Below are 13,534 nucleotides of genomic sequence, written 5' to 3'. Positions count from 1 at the left end.
ATTTCCTAAACAGGCCTAAAGCTAAAAGCCTCTCTCATGGGAAACAGGATTAGAATAATTACAACTGTGCATGAGCAGTGCCCATTCAACTTTTCTGATGTTAATACGTTTTACACACATAGAAGTGAAACCTAAGTTTTAAGAAAAAATACTTACCCTTAGCACAGGCAATGAATGCAATCTGATACTTTTTCTATTCTTTAATTAAAAAAAATAAATCCTAATTGATTAGTAACTGTATGGGTGACTCCACCTATCAGTGGTCCTGTAACGGACCACAGTTTGAAAAACAATGGTTTATACTGCAGTCCCAGAAAGACCTGCAGGGATTTTCCCCCAGAAGACAATTTAATACAATAACGAACATGAAACGCTTACAAGTTTCTGTGAGAAATCTACCCAGAAACCTGTTTGTGATTTCAATGTTGCTAATAAAGAGAGAAGGGTGGGCGTATTGAACCTGCCTCTGATGAGGTGACAGGATTACGAGAGGATGCTGCCACCACGCACTATTTCTGCCACAGGTGGGATGATAAAAGGGGTCAGATGGACGCCTCTCGGTGTCGAACCAGCTTCCCGGGCGTGTCCATAAAGTCTGCCTGTGACTGCAGGCAAATCCCTCTGTGCTCTCCCAGAGCAAAACGGGAGTCCAGGGCAGCTCAGACAGGTGGGCGGATGAGGCCGGCACTGTCCCAGACAAGAGTCCAGGCTGCAGAGGTCCACGCCTCCAGCAGTGTCCTCACGTTTCCAGCCATGGCTTATCATCGGTAGAAAAAAGTGAGCTTTGAAAAGCAGGCTGAAGTGTTTTAAGAAAGACACAACACTTACCTTAAAAAGATTTTTTTTTCCTCAAGCAAAAGAAACATCACCCCCTAGGTCCCCCCAGGACAAAATCTTAAAGCGACTCCAATACACAGAATAAGGGTGATGTTGCACCTGGGGAGGAGTGCTGCCGAGGGTGCCCCCGGACGCCTCCACCTCCCTCCTCACCTCCAGCCCTTGGCTCCTCCACAGAACCCTAGAACTCCCCAGAAAAGCAGCAACACAATAATAGCTACGCATGTTTAATGATCCTGACCAAAGGCAACGAGCTGTTTCATTGTCTCAAATGCCTGCTGGCTCCCTAGCTCTCTAAATCTCACCCTAATACAGAACTTTCCAAAGCTTCAGCACACGATGATGCGCCACTAAGAACCTACCGAAAGCAACATCTCTCAAACCGGGCATCCTTCCTTTTCACTGTACCACACCTCTTGTTGTTATAATACATTGAGAAAGCAAACCAACTAAACTCTTCTGATACCAACTCCAATAGTAAAGTGTGATTCTAGAGAAGTGACTGGAACATTACAAGTTTTACGTTACTATAAAAGTATGAAAACTTGCTTCAGTATAGCTAAAGCTGAATTATTTCTTAATTCTTTCCTTCCTGCTCAGAGTCGTCAACTCTATCAATGCAGACAGAAAGAGCAGCCTTGATTTCGTATCTGACTGGTCTTGATGGCCTGGGACACAATCAACGGAGCACGCGATGTGCAGAGATTTAAGGCTGCTATTACTATGTTTATCCTATGCTGAGATGTTTTCTGTGATGAAGGTGAAACAAATTGTCTTTTTTCTTTGAAGAAACTGTTTTTAAAAATGAGGGCTTTCTGAGAAACTGAAACCTTAAAAAAAAGGGTGCAATTAAATAATTTATATTACGCTGAATAGGAAAAAAAACTGCTTCTAGTAAAACAAAACTGAAGAGAACTAAAGGAATAAGTAGAGAGCAATTCCTTGAAAAAGTTATTTGGGTGGGACACAAATGGGAATATGGTTAAGTTTAATAAGTAGCAAAGTTACAAATCATTGGCTCTTACACTAAAAATACACTTTTTAAGACTCTTCCTGAATGGGAATTCCTACTCCCCCAATATATTTAATTATTTATGATCACGTTATTTCCAATATTTTAAAAACGCAACTCAAGCTGTTCACAATTTTTTTAATAGAATTAACATATTGACATAATTTTCAAAACGACGAGTTAAAAAAAAAAGTACCTTTTCCAATTCTCTTGGTATTCGCATACAAGTGTATACTCTTTCTCTTCTTTCTGTATACTTGGCCTCATTATGTTCAAGGAAGTACCCTCTGGTTAGTTCAGCACTGAGGAACCTCAACAATGAAAGCTCTACAGGAAAAAAAAAAAATGACAAAACAAAAAGAACAGTATTTATCAAGGAACTTCCATGCTAGCTGGTGCTACAGGTAATGTATATGTAAAACAACAAGAGAATAAAACAAAGTAATCTACATTTCTGTGCCCAGAACTGAACTGCACATAAACACCAGCAAAGACTGTTGAGAAAATTGCTGTTCTGTGTGATATAAACTGAAAAAGTCACAGGAATATAAAAGGGATGATTACTATGAGCCAGAATAGTTAGAAAAGTGTTTTGTGAAAGTCTAGTCCTGGGTGTTACAGGTGATACAGGACCTGGACTGATGGAGAGATGAAGGCAGGTAAAAAGAGTAGATACCAAGTATATACAAAATGGAGATACACACACACACACACACACACAATCAAAAGGGAGCCAAGTCACGTAACAGGCATTGCTTCAGCCCAAGAACTATCCTGGGTGAGGTACACAGACACCAGTGCAAATTCTTCCTTCTTCAGCCTCAGAGATCCTGCAAGTATCTAAATAATGCCATTTCCCCAGGTGAAGGCTTCCCAGCATGATGGTAATTATAATAAGTCATACAAAACAGAACCTCAATCCGATCTGAAAGACCTCCCCCTTTCCTTGGATTTGTCCACCTGTTTCCTCGGTTCCTCTGAGGCAAGTTCACCCACAGTCATCTCATCTCAGCTGAGGAAAGAAAGACCAAAGGAGGTGGAATACTTTCCACTTGGCTGTACCTGGACGACTTGAGATGAGAAGTAAGGCTGTTAATGCCTGATCCCAATTTTTCCACTGTGTGACACTCCCCTGACAGCCCACCACCTCGGTGACCTCTCAGTCCCCAACTTCACAGACATCCCTACTTCTACTCTCTAGGAGGCCGTCCTCTCTTCCAGAACTCAGCATACCAAAGGTTTCAAATTGTCCTCTTTGCTCTGAGCTGGCCTCGTGGTCCTTTTACCAAATACAGTATTGGTGTTCCCTCCAAAAAATGACAAAGAGGGGAGGTTGATTTCATTTACGAGTTGTCGACCCTCATAGTTAGTCTTATGTGATGCTAGGATTTAAAGGTTGCAGGGATGGGGAACAGTGTATAGTCCAAAATACCCTTGAAAAGCCCTTAGGAAGACTCAGAAGTGGACTTATTATCTCCCAGTGGGCCTAAAAACAGCTTACTTCCTCCAACACTGGGACAGATCACTAGTTCTTTGAGCGTCAGGTGAAGTGGCTTGCTTATATATAGAAGTTATAGCTTCCCCCAAAAAACTACACACATTTTTTTAAAATACAAGATTCATAATCCATTTGGAGAGTCAGTGATACCACGAAAGCTGTCTGAAACAGGAGACTGAAACAGATGGAGAGAAAACCCGACTTCCACCTACTGCAGCCCAGCGCAGGGGCAGGCCAAATCATCCAGTGCACCACGAGCACGGTACTCTCAGTACATTTATGGTTGAAGCCACGTACACATGATGTAAGCTTCACGGTATATATTAATAGATGTTCAGACTAAAAGGCCTTAGTATAGGGACTTCCCTGGTGGCGCAGTGGTTAAGAATCCGCCTGCCAATGCAGGGGACACAGGTTTGAGCCCTGGTCTGGGAAGACACCACATGCTGTGGAGCAACTAAGCCCGTGCGCCACAACTACTGAGCTCACGTGCCGCAACTACTGAAGCCCACGCGCCTAGAGCCCGTGCTCTGCAACAAGAGAGGCCACCGCACCGCAACGAAGAGTAGCCCCCGCTCGCCGCAACTAGAGGAAGCCCGCGTGCAGCAACGAAGGCCCAACGCAGCCAAAAATAAGTAAATAAATAAATAAATATTTTTTTAAAAAGCAAATTAAATTAAAAGGTTGAGACAGCTGTATGTATGGTGAGGCCACTCAAGGTGGCTGTTCTCTTGCTCTCTGTACTTCCCCTGCCCAGCCAGTGCCTGCTCCACCTACATCTTAGGCACACGCGTGATCTTCCTATATACTTGCCTCGGGCCCCAGCTAGTGACTGCTCTTATGAAAGGGGTGGTGAGGGGCGTGCCCCTCTGCTGGTTTCCCTGGTAACTAAGGAGGCTACCTGAGGTCAATTCCCCTCTAACTGGTAGTCTCCCCTTCCCCCGGGAGAGAAGACTGCCGCCAGGTCCTGCCTGCTGTCAGCCACACACGGTGGGGTGTCGCTCCAGGACCGTGCTTCCCACGTGTAAGATCCCCCGTCCATTAAACTACTGATGTGTCTGTCGCTGAGTCCGGGCTCTTTCTTCAGTCTTGAAGCTGGGCAAGCACAGGGTTTGTAGGCCTGCAGGGTGCAGCCCAACACTGTACCCTTGTTTACTTAGAAAATTATCCTCTATAACGGTGCCTTCCCTGGTGCCCACGAGATGACCGAGCTTCCACCATAATAAGGGTTTTGTTATGATGCACAAAGAGAGCACAGGATTAGCAATTAGAAGAAGGAAGTTCTGGCACCAGCTCTGTCACTCACTAGTGCTGTGACCCCGCTCGACTCATAGATCTCAATATCACAGGAGAGGAAACCAAGGCTTGGAGCAGTTTTACAACACCTGTTACCTGCTTGCCACCCACAAAGGATGTTCGAGGGACTGAAGAGAGGATTTGAATGAAAGGATATGAGAACTGCAAAGCATGACACAATACTTGAACTACTGACTAGTAATTTCACACGATCTATAGTATTAACCAATTCTAGTTTGGTGGTTACCTAATGTTTATTGCTATTTCTGCAATCCTGTTTCCATGGATAAAAGGTAACACATCAAGTAAGCATATTTAACAAACTATATAACTTAAGTAACTAATTTTCCTTAAGTTATAAAATATAAACCTATGAAAGTGTTTTAACTATATTGTAAATATGAATAAGTGTCGTGTCAGGATTTTACCTCTAGAAATGCAAGAATTTTAGTTATAAACACCAATTTTGATTTCCCATAGAAAATTTAAAAGTAAACACTTAAAAATCAAATGATTAAACATGTTTTGAGTAGACACCTCTCATAACTGTGAGACAGGTTTTATAATTATGCCCAATTTATAGATGACGAAACCAAGGCACAGAGAAGTTAAGGAGGTCTCCAAGGTCACAGAGCAAGCCAAATGGTAGAGCCAGCATTCAAATCAAGCAGTCTATCCTAAAGTGTGTGCTTTTTGGCACTAGATTATTCTATCACTGTCTCAAGTGCTTTTGTAAACAGGCCATTGTGTTCTGCAAAACTGGGTCTCCCCCCACCCCCCATCTCTGTGCTCCTGTAGCATCCTGGGTTTACTTCTATGAAGGTACACTGTTTACTAATCAGCTCCCTTACCAGCCCATGAGCTTTCTGAAAGCAAGCACCATGTATCCAGATCTTCTTCATGTCCAGCCCGCAGTGAGCTCTGAGTGTAAGGGTAGTGTTTGCCTACAATTAACACCATACTAATGGGCTGGGGAATGGTTTTAGAAGAAACATTAAAGCAATACTAACAAAAAAACCCAAGCTTCATGGGGTGAAATATTTTGAAACCTTTCTTACCACCTCCTCCTCCCCCACTCCTGGAGAACTGGCCCTACTTCAGGGATTAGGATCCTCCCGCTAGATGGCCTGAGGTAGTTTACAAAGGTCCTGCTCACACTACTTCATGAAATTCTCACAATTCTGAGAGCTAAAGGAACAGTTAACAGCATTCACATTTTGCAAATGAAGAATCTGAGGCTCACAGAGGTGAGGAGACTTGCCCAAAGTCACTGAAAAGCTAAGGGGCAAGTTGGGAATAGAACCTGGATCTCTGAACTCCAAGTCCAGCGTGCTCTCTCCCCTGGACCATAATTATCACCCATCTATCTGACAATCGTACTAGAGAAGATGACCTAGCCCTGATCTGGCTTCAGCCTGTCAGAGGAGTTGTCTGATTCACACTGAAGAACAAGATTCTGTTGCCCGGTGGCCTGAGCTCCTAAGGTATAGGGTAGTCTTGCCGCTCTGTCTGGTCTCCCCACCTCCAGTCTTTTCCTGGCCATGGATATATTCTGCAGGATGCTACTCCATCTTCTGTTCCAAGTATAGCTGTGTTTCAGTGTTTTCGTTCGTTGCTGCCGTTGTTTTAAACACTGTTCTCTAGCATTCTACAGACTTACCTGAACTCACCTGTCCCGTGATATTGGGTAGAGTGCCTGGCTAATTATTTAGGAAGGCTACTACTGCTCTTTGACCTGTGGGCTCCACTCTTCAAGAATTCTGCTAGCCAAGTGAACCTTAACTTTTTCCATACCGTGGTGATACTTCATTCCTTCTTAGCAAGAGTCACTTTCATTTGTTATGCCAAACATCTGTCTTTATAGTTTAAGTGCAAATTATTTTCCAAATTAAAATAATCCAATTGTTTATTTTCTGAATACTGTTTGAACTCTTCTGATGTCAACCAACTTTAGTTCATTTATCCAGATCTCACCAAGAAGAAATATTCAGTAAAAGTCTTTTAAAAATAGAAGTATTTTACTATTTATCAACAATTATAATAGAAACGAGCTTCTACATTTAAACAAGTTAGTCTTGTCAATTATGAATATTTAACACTAGGAAAATAATATCAATCATAAATCTGGATCAATTCTTCCAGATTATTTTTAATCAATATTCATCTACCACAGAATTGCCTTGTGATCCAGTATCTTAAATTGAGAAAAAGTACAGTATAAATGGTTTCTTCCTCATCCCTAAACGAAGAAATATTATGTTTAATTATCTTCTGAGAGAGCTTGTTTTAGAAATAAAAACCCAGTATAAAAAAGTATTAATTTGAAGTAATGAGTAATCATAAATATATTTACATGTTCAGTAATATGTCTAAATATATCTTTCTTAAAATAGCATTGACCATCAAAAAAACTGTAAAGTAATATTGGTTAACTGCTAGGAAAATACTATGAAACATGCAAACCTCCAGTCTTAAATAATGCAAAAATTTAATAGGCTTTACTAAAGTTACACTAAAATATTAGTTACAAGTTTATTACACAAATACAAAGGCACACCCTTGTACAAGGCCAACTAGGAATCAATGACAGCAATTCTGCTTTCCTAAGTCAAATACAGTAAAGGTACCAGTCGAACTTTTAAGGTCCTCAAACTGTTTATAAATAATCTCATTTAGGGAAGTAAAGAATAGGTAGCATATTCATAAATTTATAGATGGAAAACAGATACAAAAAGAGTAGTGACTTTTTCCAAGGTCATCAGGTTACAAAGTAAGGACTAAAAAACGGGAACAAAATATCATTAACCTGACAGTCAATGATACAGTCTTTCCAAAGACCTCTTTTATGCAAGCATTCCCCAAAGTGGGCTGCAAATGAGCTGCTAGGACTGAATTTTGGAGGGTAAACTAGGTGGAAGGTAAACATCTTAAAAAGGTCAAGATACTGAACCAGTCAAAGATCAAAATAAATAACTTTTCATTGCTTGTTTACTTTACAAGTAGTTGTTAAGTAAAGCAAGTGAGACTTTTAAAACGAGAGCAATCGTCTGTCAGAAGAGAAGAAGCTAATTTTACTTTATCTGTATCTGGGTTGTGTTCACTCCAAGTAATTTCTCAGGCAGTTTTACAATTATTCTTATTTTCCTTTATAAATGAGAAACTGATTTACTCTAGAGCATAATTTTCAGAATCACGGCCTTTAATCATCCATCAGGATAAGTTTGGGGCCATAAGGATAACTATGTAACATATTACAGAGGATCAGGACTGGTTAAATGAGAATGTATTTTAATATTCAAAATGTTAAATTTTCAAATACACAATGGGACATAGTGAATATGAACAGTTAAAACCTTTGTCCCACTCAAAATCTTTTGTGGGAGCTGCTAAAAAGGAGATCAGTTGGCTTTTCTGAGTCTTAGTCTTTCTTCCTGCCTCTGTTCATTCTCTTATGGAGGTAAAGCAAGAGGTTTAAAATGTAAAGAAAGAGAAGAGAAGCACAAGGGATGGATACCAAGTTTAAGCTCCAGAGTGATGAGTCACCACCTAAAAAGGAACAAAATGGGCCCATGGCACTGCTATAGTCAAAAACCATACTGTTCACCCATACCTTACGTCAAATTCTTTTGTTTTACAAGCAATACCTATCCCTATGCATACTCCAATACCTGCATTATATAGGTATTGTTTCATCCTCACCAGTAGGTGTTGCATTTATTTTACACCAAGTCTTCTACTGTTAAGTCTCCAGTCACTAGAGCCAACTTAGATACTTCAGATACTAAACTATTTAGTAGTGGAGTTATGAAACAGAGCCAAATGGATTAGGCAAGCATAGAGTCTACAAAGCAATTGAACAACTGAACCAAGCCAAGAACAGATTGCCTAATTCTTAGTCCAAAGTTGACTTGCTGGACCTAGATTCCTAAATGGGAATATGGCTATACAGAAACTCTCCCACTTAGAACTTCTACAGACCTGTGAAGTGGGGCACAAGCATGGAAACATAGTAATATGTACTTTTTTTTTTTTTTTGGCCGTGCCATGCAGCTTGCAGGATCTTAGTTCCCTGACCAGGGATCGAACCTGTGCAGAGAAAGCAAAAGCATGGAGTCCTAACCACTGGACCACCAGGGAAGTCCCAGTAATATGTACTTGTCTGGTCTTATATCAAAAAGGACAATAGAAATTGGTCATATTTTTAAGAAGAGGAAAAAAAGAAGACAGAAGAGATGAATCTGCGGTTCTTGATGACTACTATACCCAGAGTTCAAGACAGGTGACCACATAAGGCAACGGTGGAATACACAGTGACCATCATGAGTGACAGAATGAAACCAGGAATGATGAGTGGGATAGCCATTCCTATCTATGTTAAGGTTTAAGTACTAGAACCTGAGAAAAGTCTCAGCCCACTGCCAGGCTACACATAAGTCAGAGGGAGTTCAGTGAACAAAGTGATTAGAAGAGTTTGAAGAGAAACAAAAAGAAAGCTTACCCTTGACGTAGCTGTATATATACAAACTAATATACATAAATATTCTACAAACATATGAATGAACACAGACAGGTATAAAATAAAAACAGGAACCTCAAACATTACATTTTGAATTATTTTACTTGGATTCAGAGGGTTTGGATAATCACCTAATCTGTATATTCATTTACGGGACCCTAGATGGTTAGGGCAGGCCAACAAACATCTAATTTATAAGAGTCCTAAATTCCTTGGGAGAAATGATGAAGGGGACTTTGGAACTAACTGATGGTTCACGCCACCAAGACACTAAAATTATGACTTTCAAAAGGAAAGACAAAGGTTGCCCTAAATTGGCAGGGGACGGGGGGGAAGACTAGAGTATCAGAGGCAGCACCAGAATATAAAAAATGGACATGGAACACCTTAAGAGCAAGCACCTAGGCTTGGAAGAGATTTGATTCAGGAAGAAATACTTCTCACATGACACTAGGTGGCGCCACTCCAAGGCCCTCTGGCCCAGGGCAGCCCCTAGGTAAGAGTTTTCTAAATTCCAGACAGGAGAGGAAGGAAAGGATGCTGAACCGTGGAAGGGAGCAATGCTGCAGGGTTAGGGTGAACGCAGAAGCCACTCAGCAGCCCAGGGCATTTCAGAATGACTGAGAGAATTCTAATCTCCAGTGAGGATGCCCTGACCAGTGCGGCATCAGAGTTGGAGAGTGGGCACTGGCAACGGCAACGGCAAGAGCTGTGTAACTAGCGGAGAAGAGACAGACACCCGGGGGAAAGGACAAAGGGCCCATGTGCAGTCCCAGACACAACAACGCTGGCTGGTGACTCCAGCTGAAATACTCCTGGGATTCTCACCTAAGTCCTCATCCCCAAGAGCTGCCACGGTCATCTCTCCTCAACATAACGGACAGCATTGGGGAAACAATGACTACCCCAAAGACTAAAGCCGGAAGTGTGTGACTGATAACGACTTCCTGCAACTCTGGGTTAAAAGCCCAGCTTCAAACATGTTAAGTAAACCACGCTCCGTAACCCATGATGATGAAGAAAGCACAGGCGGCGTGAAGTCTATGGAAGTCCACAGTACCAGGTATCCAGACCCATGACCAGCAGGGCCACGGAAGGGGTGTTAAGGGTTACTCCAGGAGCCCAACATCTGTGATCATCAAAAGGCACCTGACAAGTTCATTTTTTGTGCATGCAAACAATAACAAAGGCTTTTATCATGTTGGCTTTCCTAAAACTCATACATATTTCAAAGAAAATAGAGTGAAACCTGGCTACATTTTTTTCCGTTTGCACCAGAGGGCTTTTAATTTTCAAGTCCAAGTAAGTAAACAGACAGCTGAGAGATTTAATACTTTGTCTTATTTAGATCTGACCAATTTAGAAAGTAAATACTCTCCCAAGCAAGTGTTTAACTGACAACTTAGAGTTGAGAATTTCTAAGTGGTTCATTGAAAAAGACAAAACAAGGCACAGTCTGTACTTAATTTTTCAAAGATAAAGACCTCTTCAAAGTCTAACCTACGTCTACTTCTGATAATTAGCAAATCAATCAGGATCTTACCTCATCAGCCTTAAGTTAGCATTGAAGTACTCCCACATCTTCAATACCCAAGTGCAATCAATGATGCAGTAAGCCCTAGCACTTAAACACTTATTTGCATGAACTGCAGGAAATAACGGCTAATGCAGCTCCTATGGTGTACCAGAAGCAAATTTTTAGTTGGAAGAAATTAATGTAGTTATGGGTCTGTTCCTGCTCAAAACTTAGAATTGTTTAAGAATTAAAATGCTGTTATCACCCTATATTCAATGAAACATACATCTCAGTCTTCCCCTTTTTTAAGCTTAATACACGACTGCAATATGAATACAAATGCAACTTTTAAAAACAAGAATAAAGTCCTATCGCTTAAAGAAACAACATTGTAACAATATGCTTAAAACCGGTCATTGAAAGTAGGATCCACAAGTGCATCTTACGCAGCCTTTTTCTTTTTTTTTTCAAAGTGGCTTAAGTTTCGGTTTAGGAAAAGTTCACAGGTAACATTTGCAGGAGCGCTAAATATTTATGTCCTGGGCAAAACGACTGAACTTTACGGTCATTATTACCACCCTGTTATCTGCAGCAGAAGAACACAAATTCAGAGGGCAAGTTAACAGGTTTCGATGACTCAAATTCGCTTAAAACACAGAACAAAAGTCACCTTGGCACACAGATAATGAAATCAGTCTTGCGTTTCTCAGTTTTGGGCTCCCTGAGACGTGGGGAGATGCTCGCCAACGTTATCGAGGCGGGAGGATACCAGGCGTTCTGTTTTGTTTTTAAAGACCTTTCAAAAGCAGGAAAGTGAGCGGGGACGAACTCCCCGGGCCGCAGCCCTCTCTCTCGGACGCACCTGGCCGGGCGTTTGCCGCCGGGGCCTCGGCGCTGCGCGCGGACCCGCCCGAGGAGCTGTCAGCGGCCGCGGAGCCTCGGGAGCTGCGGCGGCTCCGCGCACCCACACCCCGGCGGCCCCGGAGGCAGCGGCGGCCGCGGAGCTCGCAGCCGGCAGTCCCACGGCGCCCCCCGCCGCCCTCCGCTCCCTCGCCGCGGCCTAGCGCCGCCCGCCCGCCCTTCTCACCTGCGCGGCTGCGGCGCCGCTGCCGCCGGCGGTCGCTCTCGTAGAAGCCCAGTGTCTCCGTGTGCTGAGGCGCCGGCGGGGGCCCGTGACCGCCGCCGCCCGCCTGCTCCGCCTCTCCGCGGCCTTCCCTCTCCGGGATGTCGGCGCCGCCACCGCCGCCTTCTCTCTGGGCGGTCGCGTCGCCGACGCCCGCCATGTTCCGAGCACAACAAACCTTCCCCACCGCCTCTCTCCAGCCTCCCGCCCGGCCTCCGTCTCCGGCCGGCCCCCTTCCCGCCTCGCCCCGCCCCTCGGTGGAGCCCGGGCCGCCGCCGCCACCACCATCCGCGGCCCGCCGGCCGGCGCGCGCCATTAGCGTCAGCTGTGCGTGAGAGACCGCCGCCGTGACGGCCGCCGCCATCTTCTTCCTGCCGTCGCCGTAGCGCGCGCTGGCTTCCCGCGCCGTGCCGGGCTCGGCCGTCCTGGACCCCGCGCAGGGCTCCATGCCGCCGGGTCGCGCGGCCGGGGAGAGCGAGCGCCTCCGGGGCTCGGGTCGGGGCCCCGGCGGGAGCGGGGCGAGAGCGGAGGCGGCGGCGGCCGGAGGGTCGGCCGAGGCGCCCCGGGGCGGCGGTCGCTGCGCCTGCTGCCCGCCGTCTGCGAGGTGGCCGGCCGCTTGCCCGGGGCCCGTTTTGCAGGCTCGGTGCCCGGAGTGCGCCGGCGCCGCCCGCCCGGTCTTGGCACAGCTCGCGTGGCCGCGGCGCTGAGGGGCCGGCTCCAGATCCCCGACCCCCGCGAGGCCCGGCCCCATAGGTCCGCTATTTGGGCTCCATCTCCTCTGCATAGTTATGATCACCTGTCACATTCCCTGGCCTCTAGGTTTTTGTTGACAGCTTCCAAAGCACTTGGGCAAGGAGGAGCCCGGAGATGCTACCCAACAGGTGGGGGCGCGGAGGAGAAGCGATGGTCTCAGGGACTCAGCCCGAGGAGCAGGGTGCTTTATACGTTTTCCGCGCCCGCGGACAAACTAGATTGTCTTTCGGCATTAGGGTTCGAATACAGCTCTTGGCCGCCGTGGTGCCCTTGCTCCATCACCTGGGCGACCTCTTTACTTGGGGTGACTGTCCTTTGCAGCTCAGGGGTGTGACTCCGCACCGAGGGCGGTGCCGAGACCGCCGCCGCCGCAGGGCTCCTGGAAGTGAAGATGCCCGGGGCTCGGGGAAGGGGCCGGGCACTCCATTTAGGGGAACCGTGGCAGGTCGCTTTCTCTTCTGCCAACTTCACTTGTACCTCTGGTACCCTTTTGATTAGAAAACGGAAAACTGTAATTCTTCACTTAGCATTAAGCTGTCTGGAAATTACCCTAGACCTAAACTTGAGAGCCAGATATAAACGGGTGTGAATAGAGCAAAGTCGACCTCGTGTTGATTCATCAAAGACCTTGAGTGTTCTGTTGTCACTAGTGAGTACCTACCTGGTTGCAAACTCAGAGTGGGCTGTTTTGGGCACCGTGCTGAGGGCAGCCGCCTAACAGTCTTAACAGCAGGGTAAGAGACTGGGGCGAGGGACCAAGATGGACCAAAAAGACCCCGTAGCTGGGAACTGACCCTCGGCCGCCAGAGAAAGGAGGAACTGATGCCTTTGGAACATCCTTATTCCCCTTCATAAAACGGAACAGTTCAGAGGATGACATTTCTAAACATTCCTGTGACCATGAAATTCTCTGTTTTGGTTATGTTTGGTCAAAACTGAGTCTTAATGAATCAATCAAAAACAAGTGCTCTGGTCAAATTTTC

General features: G+C 45.0%; 1 protein-coding gene across 1 annotated transcript in view; it reads right to left on the bottom strand.

The window, feature by feature from the left end:
- TAPT1 (transmembrane anterior posterior transformation 1) overlaps positions 1 to 12,564 on the bottom strand; it is a 60,970-nt gene extending 48,406 nt beyond the window's left edge. Inside the window, exons 1-2 of the mRNA XM_059923301.1 lie at positions 11,763 to 12,564; positions 2,046 to 2,176 (exon numbers count right to left, since the gene is read on the bottom strand). Coding sequence (XP_059779284.1) covers positions 2,046 to 2,176; positions 11,763 to 12,549 — 918 coding nt within the window. The 5' untranslated portion in view covers positions 12,550 to 12,564. The remainder of the gene's footprint in view (positions 1 to 2,045; positions 2,177 to 11,762) is intronic.
- Between the last annotated feature and the right edge of the window lie 970 nt (positions 12,565 to 13,534).

Source organism: Balaenoptera ricei, chromosome 5 (genome assembly GCF_028023285.1).
Source record: "Balaenoptera ricei isolate mBalRic1 chromosome 5, mBalRic1.hap2, whole genome shotgun sequence".
NCBI lineage: Eukaryota > Metazoa > Chordata > Mammalia > Artiodactyla > Balaenopteridae > Balaenoptera > Balaenoptera ricei.
Note: the sequence above shows the minus strand (reverse complement) of the source record. Positions and strands in the feature narration are given on the sequence as shown.